The sequence below is a fragment of the Prionailurus bengalensis genome, chromosome D1, assembly GCF_016509475.1.
Source record: "Prionailurus bengalensis isolate Pbe53 chromosome D1, Fcat_Pben_1.1_paternal_pri, whole genome shotgun sequence".
NCBI classification, from domain to species: domain Eukaryota; kingdom Metazoa; phylum Chordata; class Mammalia; order Carnivora; family Felidae; genus Prionailurus; species Prionailurus bengalensis.
In genome coordinates, this window is record NC_057346.1 from 59110244 (window position 1) to 59127037 (window position 16794).

At 54.9% G+C, this 16794-nt stretch overlaps 1 protein-coding gene across 4 annotated transcripts; it reads right to left on the minus strand.

The window, feature by feature from the left end:
• Positions 1 to 661: 661 nt before the first annotated feature.
• On the minus strand, positions 662 to 16794 carry ATG16L2 (autophagy related 16 like 2). 4 transcript variants are annotated; one of them, XM_043580310.1, is made up of 18 exons: positions 16559 to 16794; positions 14617 to 14716; positions 13621 to 13723; positions 9777 to 9850; positions 9245 to 9496; positions 9042 to 9107; positions 8611 to 8724; positions 7225 to 7287; positions 6557 to 6665; positions 6106 to 6211; positions 5381 to 5451; positions 5031 to 5102; positions 4796 to 4916; positions 4383 to 4488; positions 3576 to 3725; positions 3292 to 3339; positions 3075 to 3176; positions 662 to 2728 (listed from the first exon to the last, which is right to left on the minus strand). In XM_043580310.1, exons 1-18 carry the CDS (start codon positions 16665 to 16667, stop codon positions 2641 to 2643), a joined length of 1854 nt encoding a protein of 617 aa, XP_043436245.1. In that variant the 5' UTR covers positions 16668 to 16794; the 3' UTR covers positions 662 to 2640. The 4 variants fall into 4 exon arrangements, with proteins under 4 accessions (XP_043436245.1, XP_043436247.1, XP_043436246.1 ...); XM_043580312.1 differs by having other exon boundaries at positions 14617 to 14738; positions 16559 to 16667; XM_043580311.1 differs by lacking the exon at positions 7225 to 7287.

Sequence of the window (16794 nt, forward strand, 5' to 3'; positions counted from 1 at the left end):
AGCCAGTAACGGCCTCCCAGGATTCAAGTTCACTTCACTTTTGGGGGCTGCATGTCCCTCACTTCAAGGGACACTGACCCTCCAGACTGAGGCGTAGGTGGCCAGGGCCCAGATGGAAAACAGAAGAGAGGATGCAGGGAGGGATTTAGGATACACAAAGCTAGAATCCCCCACCAATGTTGGGGGCAGAGCACATACCCCTCGGGCACTGGGGAGCAGGGGGAAGATGCCCTGATCTTGCATAAATGGAAGCCCAGATTCTCAAAATGTTATTTTGTTAAAACATACATATACATGTCACAATCCAGCTGTGCCAGCTGTATGACCTCCCATAATACCTGTCAATTTTATCACCTATGAGAGATAACCCACCAGGAGGTTGGGAGGAATAAACTACTGCATGAAAAGTGCAGAGCACTGTGCCTGACACATGAGCACGTAAGTAATGGTGGTTACTGGAGGCACTGGTCTTTCCAGCCATGAATCCCAGGAGACTGGAGAATGGCCCGGCAGACAGTAAGCAGCTGGTGACTCCTGGTGGCCACTAGAAGCCAGGACAAGAGGGCTGGGACAGGATGGGAAGAGTGTCAGGCCTTCAGGAGTCAGTCTGGAATAATACTACACTCCCAGCGTCAACTGTTAAATTTACTGAGTCCTTGAGTAAGAGAGTTTAGCCATTTAATAGACACTTCTCAGACCCTCTCTGTGCCAGGCCTAATCCCAAGGAATACTCTGTTCCCATCCTGGCATCTTCCAAGAGCTCCCGAGGGAAGGAGACACCAATGAACACAAGAATGGAGAAGTCCCCTGGCCAGCCTGGTAAATGAGCAAAGGCTCTCAGTGAGAAGATCCGAAAGACAAATTGGAACTGGGGTGGGAGGGAAGAACATTCTGAGCAGAGGGAAAGTCCATGTGTAAAACAGAGTAGCAAGGAAATGAAGATGCAGCTGAGGTCAACGGGCTGGCTCCTAAGGTCTTTGAATTTAATGTCAAGCTTCTCTGCAGGCAGCCTGGGAACTTTAGAGGGTTGTACCTGTGAGCATGCCATCTTAGAAAGTCACTCCGGCCTTGGCAAAGAGGGTTCTGGGAGGAGAGACGAGACTAGGAGAAGGTGGCCTGCATTGCAGCCAGGTTAGAGGTTCCAGGCCTTGGTGCCAGAGGATGTGGGATGTGAGGGGAAGAGACACTTATGTCAGGGAGAGAGATGTCCAGGAGGCAGGTGGGTATGTCACCCAGAGCTCAGGGGACAGCTGGGCCAAGAGCAGTGAGTAAGCTGAGAGTCAGCAGAGTGTAGACTGGTATTCAATCAACACTGAGCCTTTGGCACGTGCCAGGAGCTTCACAGATACTAACACATTGAGTCTTTCTAACAACCTCTGAGGTGCGTACCATTTCACAGAGGAGGAAACTAAGGCACAAAGTTATTAAGGAACCTGCTCAAAACCACTCTACTAAATAGTGGGCTGAGATTCAAACCCAGACAGCCTGGCTGTGGAGTTCAGGCTCTCAGCAATCTGCTGTTCATCCTGGGAATGGTTTCCAAATTCTGGAAATGGCAAAGTCCCCCCAGGGGAGACTTTCTACGGTGATAAAGGAGAAAACGGATAATTCTGGATTGAAGCCTTTGAATCTCAGATGGGCAGAATCCCAAAAGTAAGGCTCCATCACTCAGGGACGAAGGTCTCTTCCTGTGACTGCCTTGTGACTGGCAATGGCTGTCCTGCTGATGACTCCTCCATACCTGAAGTTGACAAAGGAACTGGGGTGCGCAGGCTCTGCCCTGTCGGGTCTGCCGAGTACCACAGAGGCTTGTCATGCTGACAAGCCCCAACCCAGGCCCAGCCCATGGGGGCCCTCCCCAAGACACAGACATACTCAAGCTATTCCCCATTCACTCAGGGTTCTGCCTCTGGAGCAAGAACATGCCCCCATCTAAAGGCAGGCCTGGTGTACTAAGTACCTGACCTCACTCTCTGGTTTATTAGAACCCTTTCCACCAGAGCCCCTCTGGGCTGCTTCCCCTGCTCCCTTCCTCAAACTCCCATGGCCCCTCCACAGCTCAGTCTACCCTCCTGAAGCAGGAGGACCCAAGGTATTGGCTTGGCCTCTGGACCAGCCTGGACCAAGGGTGAAATTTCCATGGCTCCAAGAGCCACTGCCCTTTGTCGCCTCTGAGCCTTTCTTCATGCCTTCTCCTCAGACATGAACAGCACTGAGGCCAGACTGGCTCTGCCCCAGCTCTGTGCAGGAGGAGGAAAGGGAGCCAAGCACAGGTGTCCTGGAGCCACCAGCCCAAAGATCTCTCTGCTACCTGAATGCTGCAAAAAGGCAAGCAGACACCAGTTTAGATGCAATTTTTTTTCACTTTTGTCAGCGAAAGAAGTCAGAGATTTCAAACAAACAAACAAAACTAACCCGCCTCACCCCCCACCCCCTCCCCCACCACCACCACACACACTTTGTTCTTCAACAGACAGGCCAGGTCCTGCCAGGCCTTATTCACCACTAAATGCCCTAAGGCCACCGCCACCTCCACCCTATCCCCACCCCCACTGGTTCTGGAGCCCTGTGAGCAGCGGGAAGCTGTCCTCTGGCTTCGGGCTTTAGACTAGAGCTCCAGCCCAGGCAGGAGTCATGGCACTAGTGCCAGAGCACAACCTTCCTGGCCTGGTCCACGCTCACCACGTGGCTCCCAGAGTAGCACCAGGCCACGGCGTTGACAGCAGTGCTGAGGAGAGGAGAGGGGAGGGGAGGAGAGGGGAGGCAGGCTTCAGGGAGGCATCAGGAGCCAGGCCTGCAAGCTGGGCTCCGCTCCTCGTTATGGGATGCCGGCAGCTTGAGGCTCCCTCTGAGCCTGCTGCCTCACCTATAAAGTGGGCTCACGGGGCTGTGGTGAAGATGGACCCACGTGCACATGGGAAAGCACCTTGTGAACAAGAAGGGCTCTGGGGGGTGGAAGGTGTGGGACAAGGACTAGGGCCTCCAGGGTCCCAAACATGTCAGAACCTGTTACTGGCTTAGCAGCAGTGGGGCCAGGATGGCACTGGCCCTGGGCAGGTGGTAGCTATGCTCACCAGTGGGGTCCCCGTAGACTGCCCTCCAGCTTCCCAGTGTCCACATCCCAGACGTAAAGGGCTCCATCCCAGGAACCTGCCAGTGCGTAGCTTCTATCTGGACTGCAGTGGCCACAGCAGAACAAGCAAGAGATGATCAGAGGTGATGACGCAGACACTGACAGACGTGATCAGATGGGGCACACTCTGGCACAGGCATGTGCTCTCACAGACATACCTGAACACGGCTTTGGTCCAGTCAGAACCGCACTTGAAGCCATCAGCCCTGAAGACAGACAAGATAGGGGTCAGAACGAATGTGGCTGCCAATCCCTGCCCTTGGCCAGGAGCTTCAAGAGCTTCCTCTGTCCATCAAGGGCTTGGGCACCTCAGCGGGCCCTGGTCCAGAAGGGCCTCCAGGATGGGTCCCCCGCTGACAGGTCCAGAAGGACCCTTAACAAGGGCTGAGAGACCCAGCTGCCCCAGCCAAAGCCACAGTGTCAGTGGGCACGAGGCAGGTACCTGAACACTTGGCGGATATTGCTGACACGAAGGTCAATGACCTTGAGTGTGTTATCTCGGGAACAGCTAAGCAGATGCAACTGGTCATGGCTGAGGTTCAGAGAGGTGACCCGACCCTGCACAGGGATGACCTGGGTGCAGCAGGGGCCCCTAAGGAGCAAAGACAAAAGCATGAATGAGAAGCAGCCCACCCGGGCCACTCCTTGCAGGTTAACAGAGTCCAGAAGTGCCCCATTGTCATATCACTGGGGCCAGGGCTGACACTGACTAATCTCCCTTCTCCCACTGCAGCCAGCCTCTCCAACAAAATCTTAGGCAGCCTTTGACTCAAAGCTGGAGGCCTCAAAACCCCTGGGTCACTAAAATAAGTGCTGGAGGGAAAACCATGAGAGTTGCCTTTAATTGTGTGAAAGAGAACAAGGGAGTTCACGCGGCAATCACCATACACCAGGAAGGAGGAGCTTCAGGCATGCCTGGCACTGGCTCCAGCACTGGCTTTTATAAACCATCCAAGCCCAGTGTTGAGCTCTCAGATTTAAAAAACAACGAAAACTTTTGTTCCCTTTGATTAAAAAGCGGTAACTAAGTGGAAAGGGGGCTTGGTTGGCAAGGCCCAGGCAGAGTCCAGCAGTCGGACCAAGAGCCACTAAAACGGTGGCACAGGTCCCAGGGGCAGTGGAGCTTTCAAGGGGCCAAACCCAGCACAGACAGGCCACCACAGCCTCCATGGCTCCATGTCCAAAGAAAGGAAAGAGAACACAAGATGCCTGTCCCATGCCTCGACCACCCACAGCCCATGCCCATCACCTGCTGTCCCAGAACCGGATCTTCTGGTCATTGTGGCCACTAATGATTACATGGTCCCCACACACCACATCATTACAGTACGAAAGGACATTGATGGTCCTGGAGCCTGGGGACCAAGGATTAGAGCCCTAGCTTCAGAAAAGGGTTGTTGGAAGCCCAGAAGCCCCAGAGAGGTAGTATCCTCCCCAAATTAGAACCCAGATCCTCTGCTTCCCAGCCCAAAGCCTGAAGTCACCAAGAAACCAGGCAGAAAAAAAAGCACTGATGGGGGATAGAGAAGGACAGGCCTTGGGAGGCTTCACCCCAAATGCCCGTGAATCTTGGAGCCACTCCCAGAGAACAGGCTGAAGTATTCTTGACCCGGCCTGGGGGTGCCAGCAGGTAGGGAGGGAGAGGAAAGGGCTGGACCTCACAGTAGGCGCGGCCGAGGTCCCACTCCTTCACTGTCCGGTCTCGGCTCCCAGTCACCGCCTGGTGCCTTGTTAGCTTGAATTTGGCAGCCGTCACCTTGTCTGTGTGTCCAGACAGTGTCTCCTGCCCCCACATCCCAGGTATGGATCAAGGGGATGGCCAAGACTCCATAACACCTCCCCCGGGGTCCAAGGTATGACCCCTGAACCCCAGGTTGCTTCCTCAGTCACGCCTTACCTTGGACTGTGCGTCCCCCACCTTCCAGAGCTGGGCAGCCTGATTGTAAGTAGCTGCCAGTATCTGGGAGCCCTGGAGAGATGGAAGGGGAAGGGAAAGGCCCTGAACTTGGGCCCTGACAGAAGCAAAATCCCTCAAGCCAGATAGCCTCAGAGCTTCCCACAGCCCAGGTCACCCAGGCAGGCAGAGTAGCTTCCAGGCCCAGAGAAGATTTGTGTAGCAGCCAGGACTGGTTCTGGAACATCCATGATGTTCCCTTATGTCCCAGAGCCCCCACCTGCTCAGTGTGGAGATGGGCAGGGGGGCACACACAACAGGCATTCCATGCCACTGAGGCAAAGGTCCCTCACCGAAGGGTCAAAGTCCACGCTGGTGATGCTGCCACCAGCTCCTTCAAGGGTCTGGTTGGCCTCCAGACGACCTGGGGGGACCGGGGAAAGGACAGGTGAAGTGGGGTCACTAACCTCATGAAAAGGAGGAACTGGGAAGATCAGTCTCTCCCAAGTTAGAGAACAAAACTCTGGGGACCTGGGCTGGAGACTGCACCTCCCCCAAATTACCAGCAGGGGGCTCCAGGGAACAGCAGGGCTACAGAGGACCACAGACAAGAGACTGTCCCTAGGTCACACGGCAAGCCAGGGCCAAGACTTTCTCTAGGAAGTCTCCAGGAGCTAACTGTGACTCCTCAACACACCCGCCTCTACAAGCACAGGGTAAACAGCCAACACTCATCTCCTGAGTTCTAAGAGCTCAAGTGATACCAGAAGAGGAGGCCACTGGTGGACCCCAGGGACCGGCTCCTCAAGGGCCCCTACAGGACCTAAGGATAAGGGACCCCCACCTCCCCAAATAGGGACCATCTGAGCTCAGCCCTCCCCATCCTGCAGGCCTGGACCCCAAGAGCTGGGAGGCTTGGCCCAGAACTCTTGCCAAGGGGCCATTTGGCCACTGCTCTTAAGAATGTTACATGTGAGGAAACACAAACAGATCCAAGACCTTTGCCCACCAAGGAGCAAGTTGAGGGTGGGGTCTGGAGAGAAAGCACTAGGTTGGCCCACAGGGGAGGAACCCTCACCTCCCACAACGTTCCAGAGATGGATGAGGCGGTCAGCCCCTCCAGTGGCCAGGAGGCTGCTATTGGGGCCAAAACAAACAGCATTGACCTCGGAGAGGTGGGCATTCTATGGGAAAAAGAGACAGTGGTGGCCCTGGTCCTCACCATACGTACCTCTTGGCACAGGCTCACAGGGTCCCTCTCACACGCACACACGCACACATCGGGTCTCATCAGCCCTGCAGCAGCCTCCCGCTACACATCCTCATACTCCCCTGCCTGGCCTCCTGCTCTCCCTCTCCAGTCCATGCCGATTATAAAATGCTGAGAGACGTCTACTACAGGCTGGGGGAAGAAAGCTTGTGCTCCTGGTGAGGTGCCCAGCCTTGCTTCCCTGGCCTCCCTGGATGACCCCTGGAACCTACACTCTCCATGTCAGCACCCCGTGCATGTGGCCCAGCTCCTCCCTTACCAGCACATCCTGAACCTGGGTAGGAGGCTGGACGGCCACGTACACAGGGATGCTCTGGTATCGCTGTTCAGGAGCTCCTCCAACAGAGTGGCCTCTCCTCTTCTTGAAACTGGGTGGGGGGCAGGTGTCAGAAAGGCATTTGGCAAGGCCTTCTGACACGGGAGCCTCATACTCCTGAGGCAACAGCAATAGGAAGCAAACACGAATGGTGGCAAAACATGGCCCAGAGGTGCAGCGAGCTTGTTCCCAACGCAGTCTCTGACCCCAAGGGTCAGTGTGGAGATGAGAAGGGCAGAGAGTAGAGTTGATGGATGCAGAGGAACCTCAGGGCTGGGGTTTCAGTCTTAGCCTTGCTACCACTTGGCTCTGGAACTCAGAACAAGTCCTGACACATCTGAGCCTTTTCCTGAGTGATAGTTCCCATCCAGGCTCAGACTGCAGATCTTGGTCCATGGACCATGGATGAGGGACAAAGTGTGGAGGACAGCCAGGCAGGGCCTGGAATGAGCTCAGGGAGAGGCAGCAGAGACTCACACAGACAGCTGGACAACACATGGACAGACAGATTGAGGCACGTACACAGACCAAGCCTAGACGCCAGAAGCCTGACACAGGCCTCTCAGGGGCCCAACCCCTTCACTCACACACACACACACACACACACTTACTCCAGAAGCCCCTTCACCACATCCACACAGCGGGAGAGCGTCAAGGAGGTGGCGGAGGCAGACCTGGGGTAGAATCGAAAGAGATATGCTAAGGGACTGGCCAGTGAGTGTGCAGACAGCAGCCATTCATCCCTGCACTCTGCTGGGGACCCTGAGGCTCACAGCCACTGGAGCCTGGGACAAGAACTTGGTTCCTCCGAGACCAGGAGAATACAATGAGCCGGAGCAGTCCCAGGAAGGTGGAGGCAGGGAGGGATATGGCAATGAAGTCTCCCAAAGTTTCCACCATGATGGTAAGAACTGCCTCACCACCCAAATGCCCCCCCCCCCCACAAAAAGTTCTGGGAAGGCTGAGCTGGGGCCTACGGGGGAAAGGGTGAAGGTACCTTGAGGCTGGGATACCACAAGGCTGGAGTTACCTGGGGTGGTAAAACCTAAGCTTGCTGAGTGAGCTCAAAAATGCCCACAAGAGGGGCGCCTGGGTGGCTCACTCCGTTGAGCATCTGACTTCGCCTCAGGTCATGATCTCACAGTTTGTGAGTTCGAGCCCCACAGGGGCTCACTGCTGTCAACACAGAGCCTGCTTTTGATCCTCTGGCTCCTTCTCTCTCTTTGCCCCTCCCCTGCTCGTGCCCTCTTGCTCTCAAAAATTAGAAACAAACAAACATTAAAAATAATGCCCAGAAGAGGGTGTGTCCTGGGATGACTTGGCCCACAAAGGCTGCCAAGAACTTTCAGGACCAGCATTTCAAGCTCCTCCCCAAAGTTCTTTCACTGCCCCCAGGCATGGACACCAGTGATCTGCAAGGAAGGGCTGAAAGAGAAGCCTTCAGGCTGGGGAATGGAGCAAGGATTGGGGGGGGAAGGCAGTTTCAATGACAGATAAATGGAGACAAATGGGGAGACTGAGGGGAGGGGCCCTCACGGACTGAAGCCCCAGTCTGTGGGCTTCAGCAGTCCATGTGAGCTCACACCTATACATGCTCACATGTTCACACGTACTCCGATATGCTCCCCCAGGTGTGTACACACATGTGCTCTCACGTCCATGTGAGTACATGTGCTTGTACACCTATGCCTACACACACGCCTGTGACAGCTGAGTCCTGGGCCTTCCCCACAGGCTCCCTCCTGGTGACACCCTTTCAGCAGCCTGACACCCCACCCCCAGAGCTCTAGTCCTGAGAAGGAGAGAAAGAGGCGCTGGAGTCCCTAAGGCCGCAATGATCCTAAGACACTCCAAGCACTGGAGGTCAGACCTGTCCTGGGAGGTGTGACCTGTACTGCGGCATCTCCCCAAGCCCCTCTCAGCCCAAGAGCTGGCCCCAAGGCCCTAGAGGAGACTCCAGAGTGGGGCCCGGCTCAGAGCTCTGAGACAGTCCTCACCTGAAGGGCCTCTTCCACTTCTCACCAGCCTCAGTCTCCAGGGATAGGGGCTCAGCAGTCAGGGTCACAGTCTCAGCCATCTCTCTGATCCCATCACCTACAGTGTTTGGACTCCTGGGAGAGGGGGTGAAACTCAGTAAGGCCAAGGGACCAGCCCCTCCCTGACCCGCCCCCCGCCCCGCCCCGGCGCCCAACACTGTGAAGAGCAGTCTGTGCGGGCACACGTGTGGCGGGCAGGCGTCTGGGCTCCTCTGACCACACGAGTCTGCACGTGTCCTGTGCGCTCAGTCTAGGTGGGAGCCTCTTGCGGACACGTGGGGGACAGGATAGAATTGCAGGCAGAAGTCAGAGAAAAGAGCGCTTTAGAGCACGCGGGGAAGAACGGGCTGCAAACCCTCGGCGGGCAGGACCTGGCGCACCCCGACTCTTACTCGCTGATGCTCACTGTCCGCTTGGCAGCCTTCTTTAGCTCCAGGGACATCCGCGCCTGCTTGGCCCTGGGGGGAGAAAAGCGTCCCGAGAGCCGGATCCCGCCCTGACGCGCCACGAGGCCGGGCAGTGAAGCTCGGACCGTGTCCGCCCCCAAAGGAGCACCACGCTCGAGTCTCCGAGGGGCGGGGCCCGGCGCGCTCACCTCTCGTGGCGCTCATTGCGCAGGTTGCGCTCGGCTGCAGCGCGCGCCTTGCGCTGCACGAGCCACTCCAGCAGGTCACGTGCCTCCTCCTCGTGCCTACGCAGGGCCGCCTCCTGGAGCCCGGCTTGAGCGCGGAGCGCCTCGTACGCCGCCCGCTGCGCTACGTTCAGCGCCCGCTGCGCGTCCAGGTGCCGGGTCTGCTGCGCCCGCGCCTCCTGCAGCTGCGCCACACGGGCCTCCAGAGCCGCCAGCCTGGAGGAGGGGGTAAGGGAGAGACTCTCCGTAGTCGCCCAGTGGGAGCGGGTCTCAGAGGCGGACGGACTTGCCCATGTCACGCGGTCAGGCAGGGAGCAAAGCCAAGTCTCCAATCACGTCTTCCACTCAGGCCTGCCGTTCGGGGCCGCAGAGCCCAATACGTGGGGAAAGCCCTCGGGCCGTGCTGGAGACACGCAGGGTCACCCCGTCTCCGGGCAGAGATGGCCCCGAGCCACCCAGAGATGGGCGGGTCCCCCTCGCCCTGGCGGCGCCTCACCTGCTCTGCCGCTCCTCCAGCGTCGACTCCAGGGCGCCCAGGGCTGCGCTCTTCACCACCACCTGGTAGGCCATCTGGGGGTGGTCGGGGCCCGCAGTTGGGTGGGCGTGGGCGCCTCTGCAGGGCTCCCAACGTGCCCCCAGCCCCTCCCCCAGTGGAGGCTGCTGGGACAGACTCTGCTACTCCACCCACCCGCCCCCTAACTGAAAAGAAAGCAGAGGCTCAGATACGTTTAGGATCCTGCACAGGAACGCCCTACTGCTTTTGTGGAACAATGGAAGGGCCTTTAGGCTCTGGAGTTTCACCTGAGTTTCAGTCCTGGCAGTGCCACTTATTTTCTGTGTGACCCCGGGGTAATCATTTAACCTCTCTGAACCTATTCTGTTTCCTCACCTGTAAAATGGGAATGATAGTGCTTACCTCACAGGGTAACATTAGGAGTAATATTTCAGGTAATAGTAAACGTTTATATGGCACGTGTGTCATGCCTTGTTTTGAGTACTATATATGTATTAACTCTCTTAATCACCATAACCACACCAGGTCCTGCCACTTTCCCCATATTACGGAAGAGGACATTGGCGCAGAGAGAGGTTTAGGATCTTGACAAAATTACACAGCTAAGCGGCAGAGCTGATGGGTGAACCCAGGCCACCTAACATTATGCTCCAAGTACAGGGCAGATCTACAGAAAAGGTTCCAGGGATGTGGGCTCTGTTTCCCACGTCTCTAACCCCTGACCTACCCAACATAGATCCCTGAGAGCAACAAGGAGCCCTAAGCAGAGGCACAAAGGCAAGAACAAGAATAGACTCTGGGAGCATGGAGCCCAGACTGAATGCTGGAGCTGCCCCCAGCCCAAGAGTGGGGGTGAGGGTTACCTCATCCATACCCCTGCCTCATTCAAAACAGTCCTTCAAGCAAGAGCTGGAAAGCCACAGACAAAGCTCAAGTCCCACTTTTTTTTTTAATATTTATTTATTTTTGAGAGCGAGAGAGAGAGAGACAGAAGCAGAGAGAGAGGGAGACACAGAATCTGAAGCAGGCTCCAGGCTCTGAGCTGTCAACACAGAGCCCAACGCGGGGCTCAAACCCACAAATTGCGAGATCATGACCTGAGCCAAAGTTGGACGCTTAACCGACTGAGCTACCCAGGTGCCCCTTAAATATTTATTTGAGAGAGAGAGAGAGAGAGAGAGAGAGAGAGAGAGAGAGAGAGAATGAGTGGGGGAGGGGCAGAGAGGGGGGTGGACAGAGGATCCAAAGTAGGCTCTGTGCTGACAGCAGTGAGCCTGATGTGGGGCTCAAACTCACAAATCATGAGATCATGACCTGAGCAGAAGTCAGATGCTCAATCAACTGAGCCACCCAGGCGCCCAGCTCAAGTTCCACTTTTTAGAGCTGAGGGGTCAGTGGGAAAGACGGACCTCAGGCGAAGCAGTTCCTACTAGGTGACACGAGGAACATAGGAAATAACTGAGGCTGGGGCCCTGGTTGCTAACCTGTTCCTGTGTTCTTTCTCACATGGGCCTGGTGAGGGATGAATTGAAGAACAAGGTTAGTGCTACTCACCTGCACTGACACATCTCCCTAAATGAGTGGTCCTGCATGTGCCTACTTTCCTAGCTGGCCCAGTTTCTAACGTTTGTAATTCCTTTCAGCACTGAGCAGTCTGACCTCCACTTCTGCTTCCTCACCTGTCATTTTACTTTCATTAATGCTTTGTTATTCAATATTTTGGGGATGCTTTTCAAAATCCAAATAATACAAGTGGAAAACAGATTAGTGGTTGCCAGGCTAGGGATGGTTGGGGGAGAGGGTTGAGTTGTGACCAAAAAGGATAGCAAGATGGAGATCTTTGTGGTCATTAAATTATGCTGTATCTTGCACAAATCCACATAGGGAACAACATGACAAAGATATGTATGTACATTTCATACCAATATCAGTTTCCTCATTGTGTGTACTATAGTTACACAAGATGTAGCCAGTCTTTGCTACTTCCCATGAATCTATAATTACTTCCCCAAAAAAGTTAAAATAATGATAAATGCTTGTTGTGATATGTGAAACAGTACTAAGAATTACAGAAAAAGCTGCTCCCCATCCCCTGGCATATCCAGTGGGAACACACACTGGTGTGAGTCTGAGGAAGTGCCAGGGAGAGAGTGCTAAGGGCAAGACATTTGTGAAAGTGTCCCAAAGGGGACCATAAGGTCAGAGATTGGAGAGTGGCAGGAAATGCAACAGGGGGCTAGAGAACTCCACTGGGAAGGCAGGCTAAAGCATTCTAGAGGATATATACCAAACTGACAATGGGAGAGATAGTGAAGGGGATTTCACTTCTTTACTCTATGGGCTTCTGTTTTCTTGAAATGTTTACAACGAGCATGTTTGTGTGTATTGTATTTTTTTAAGGGAGATCTTTTTATTATTAAATATATCACTCTGTGTGCTGTGCAGAGAATGGATGGGTGTGCCAAGGGAGAGATCATCCAGGAAAGGATGAGGGTACTTGGGCCAAGCCAACAGAGACTTGGTGGATTTGAAGGTAGGATCAGTGAGCTGGTGACTAGCTGTGGATGGAGGGCTGGGAGAGACCAGAGGTCCCCCCTGAGTTTGCAGCCCAGTGACTGCCAGTTGGGGAGGGGGGGCTACCTCATCCATCATTTAGTTCACAAATATTCATTAGCATAGACTGTGGAGACAGACCCCAGGGATCAGTGGAAGCAAACCACAGGCATCCCAGGCCTTGGGGATCTCACAGCCCAGAAAGTGCCACAAATGTCAAGTTGCAACTACAACAGGGGCTCTGAGGGAGAGGCTCTCACTGGGTTCCTAGCTCCATTCCCACACTAGTTGGGCAAGTAATGTGGCATGCTGTAAATGGGCATGTGTTTATGGCCTATCAGTTTCCTCCAATGGACTGGAAGCTCCATGGGGCTGGGTCTTGTTCTTATCCTGTGCCTGTGACAATATAACTATTGTCAATAAATCTTTGTTGAAAGAACGGATGGGGATCAGAGAAGGTGGATTCATGTGGAAGGATGTTCAAATCCTGACTCCACTTCCCTAAGCCTCAGTTTCCTGCTCTAAAGTTGTAAAGGAATAGCTGAAATAATGTTTTAGCCCAATGCCTGCGGGAGTCACCTCTCAATGTGCTGCTGGCCATATATTATGGGGGATATGGTGAGTCTAATTTTAGATGTGATGTCCAAAGACCAGCTGAACAAAGACTGTGGAGCTCATGAGAGAAGGCCAGGCTAGAGACAAGTCTGGGAATAAGCAAACAGAGAAAGTCTTTGAGGCCACAGGAGTCAGTGAACCCACCCTACCTCCAAGGAACACCCACATCTGTAGGGAGGAGGGAAGGAGACAAGGAAGCTTAGAAGTAACTGCTACAGAAATGAGAGGAAACCTGGATGGTGTGGTGAAACAGAAGACAAGAGACACCATAGGGTGGGGGCAGCAGTGTCAGGTGGAGGTAGCACACCCTGCCATGTGGAGGTGGACCACCTTACTCATTTGGTCTACAAACTCGTACTGTGCATCAGCAGGTGCTAGACCCTGGGGTTGGTGAGGCAAGCTGTGAACAGAGCAGGCAGGACGGTCTGGAAGGGGGAAGAGAGGTCGTCTGGCCTTGCACACCTCATACTCCTCTCTGAGCTCTACCTCACATCCTCTAGCTGCTGTTGAAGACCCGAACTGGGCTGCCAGAACCAAACTAGAGAGCACTCTGGCACCAGAGTTGGGGAATGTCCCTCGTTTGCTGGACCCCTTGGACCACCCAAAGTCCTGGATTGTGGCTCCACTCCATTCTCTCTCAGACCCCTGCCCAGCCTACCTCACCACAGACCAGCCGGAGCCCCTCCTCCTCCTCTTGCCACTTCATCCTCAGAGTGGTTGGTGAAGGGACTTGGTCTGAATCGGGCTCCGATTCCTCCTCCCTGTCAACCAGTAAGAGTGGCATTCATTGTCCCTCCATTCACCCACAGGATGCACACAAAAAGCCTGAAACTAAAGCCATGAACTTTCACCTGCAGAGGGTGGAAGCCAGAAAGCCAGCAGAAGAAAGAGCAAGTCTCCAAAAACTGGAACTACCCATGACTCCTCTGCTCTGGGATTTCCCCAGGCCTTGGGTTACCTAGCCAGGACCCTCCTCAAGAAGCACCTCCCATGGGGCACCTGGGTGGCTCCGTCAGGTAAGCATACAACTTCAGCTCAGCTCATGATCTTGTGATTTGTGAGTTCAAGCCCTGCATCAGGCTCTGTGCTGACAGCTCGAAGCCTGGAGCCTGCTTCGGATTCTGTGTCTCCCTCTTTCTCTGCCCCTCCCCTGTTCACACTCTGTCTCTCTCCCTCAAGAGTAAATAAATATTAAAAAAAAAAAAAAGTTTTTTTAAAGCACCTCCAAACTCTGAGGCCCAGCCCATTCCTGGTTCTCATCTTCATTCCCCCTTTGGAATATGTAGCAAGACCCTACTCTCCCTTTGGAATATGTAGCAAAGACCCTTTCTGTCTGCATCAGGTAAGGGTAAGAAGACAAAAAGAGAAGAGGAGAAAAGGCAGGAGTGTGGGCGTGGAAAGGGAAGAGATGAGACAAATGCAGAGCTGGATTGAGCAGGGTGGTGGAGAAAGGCCATTCTAAGCAGCTGACTTGGAAGAAGCCTCAAGAGTCCACTTGAGGACTCTTGGGGGGTCCTCAAGACCCCCTCTCCCTCCCCTGGGTAGCAGTTAAGGACCAATGAGGTGCCAGAGAGAGAATGAACCCAGGACAGGCAGTGGGGGCAGGACCCAGGCACAAGCAGCTCATCATAACCAGGTATACATACACACTCACCAGGGGCCCTGGTGGGTAGCAGGAGTGGCATCGTTTGGCTCTGGCTGCAGCTTCTCTGAGATCCGGGTCAACAATTCAGCCTTCTCTAGGAGACGGTTACCTAGGGGTGCAAGAGGGTGAACCTGGGACAGAGACAGACACTTGCAACAGACTCCAGGCATACCTGGAGTCTGCATACCCAGAGATGCAGAACGAGGGAGCTGCTGACAGTCTGGGCGCTGCCCTTTGCCTGAGGGGTGTCTGTGTAGCTCTACCAGACCTTCAGCCCTGGCAGACCCTCCTTACAGCATCTGCCCACAGGCCCTCCCAGGAAACCTACTCTCCTGAGGACAGAGAAAGACAACCACCACTGGGGAAGCATATGGCTGGCCTCACTGCCCACTCAGGGTCCTGAGGGAAGGAAGGGGCCAGAGATTGATTCAGTCTTGCCCCAGAGCAAGGCTTTGCCCCAAAGAATGATGAAACACACCAAGCTCCACCTGCTAGTGGCCTTTGGTAAATTACTTCCCCTCCAGGGCCTCTTACTTTGTACACTAAAAAACAGTCCTGTCTTTCCCACATTTGGGGTAAGTAAGTTTCCTCCAGGCCAGAAGAGAAAGTCCTTGAACAATTATGTAGCAGACCTCCTCGAGTTTGGTAGTTTTTGCTACAGACCCTGGAATGTCTCCCTCTACCCCCACCACACTCACTTCCTCTTTCTCACCAGTTTCAGGGTAGGGTGGGGGTGGTAATCCCAGGTTTAGCTCCTCAGCAAATTTCCTTCACCCAGTCCCCTGCCTGTCACCTTTAACTTAGGTCACTGGCCTAGTTCTCACACAAAACCCCAACCCAGCCCCCAGGGCACTGCACTGACTTCCCAGCAACTCTAAAGATGCTGTTTGCCTAATTTATGGGTGAGAAATTGGTGGTTTAAGGATATAACCCACCCAAGACCACAGAGAAGACTAGAGCTTCACTGTCCGATCTCAGCCCTCCAGAGTCACACAAATTGCAGCTGGGGGATGGGGAGGGAGAGGAGGCTCTTCCCTCAAGTTGGATGGTTCCATTGTCCACCAGAGCAGTGGAGAAGTGAGGCTGGCCTCACGTCCCTGAGGGAGAGGACCAGCAGCCTAGAAGGCTGCAGGGAAATCACCCAGGACAAAAGCAGCAAATTCAGTGGGGGGGGGGGGGGGGGGGGGGGAATAGTTAAGCAGCAGCTAAAATTAGGACCAGTGATGGAGCTGGAGGAATAGTGGTTGGACTTTCCACCCCAGACGTACAATCTTGAATGACCAGACGCACTCACACAAATGTACACCTGTTCATCCTGGCTTGAACTGCCATACCCACTCCTGACCAGCGCCCCAGAAACACCTGAGAAACACGGTGACTTCTTGGGTTCACCAGCAGCCAGTTCTCTCTAGAGGCTTCAGTTGCCCAAGCACAGAAGTTCTCCAAAAACCTGAGCCAGGATCACTTGTCAGTGGCAAAGCCTGGGACTCTGAGCTTCCTCCCTAAGAGATTCAGAGTTTAGAATCTCCAGCTACTCTGGAATTCTTTCACTGGGCCACAGGGACCAATGAATTGACTTGGGTTGTACCCTGGGGACCGCACGGGAAAGGGAAGAAACATAGACACCCTAAAACACCCACACTCGCTAACGAAGCCATGCCCAGGAAGCCCAGCCTGGGGAGAGGCCGCCCCCTGAGGAGAGAGGAGGGCAGGAGCACCAGGAGGGAGCTCCGTCCAGGAAGGGGCTCTACGCAGAACCTGGACTGGGAAGCGCGGGAATGTTGGCCAGGCAGAGGTGTAACGGACCGAAGGTCCGGCAGGGCCAAGGCTTTGGAGACGAGAAGGCATTGCTGCACACGGGTGACAGCCCGAGGAGCCAGACAACACTCCGTCCGCGCCCGGAGCCCCATCCCCTCCACTGCCATCTTCCAAGCCCCCGTGGCGCACTCACAGGCAGGCACCAGTTCCAGGAAGAGTGCCTTTTGCGTGCGGTCCCGCTGCCGAAGCTGCCGCACTATGTGGCGTTTCCAGGGGACACCGGGGGCGCCGGGCCCCTCCATTGCTGCTCCCGCGCCTGCACCGCGCGCACCTCCCGCGGAAGGAGGCGAAACCGGGGCGGGGCCTCAGGGGACTCCGTGACGTCAGGGGGCGGCGGCGGCGGGGAATCCCCGGATTGTACTAAGAGCG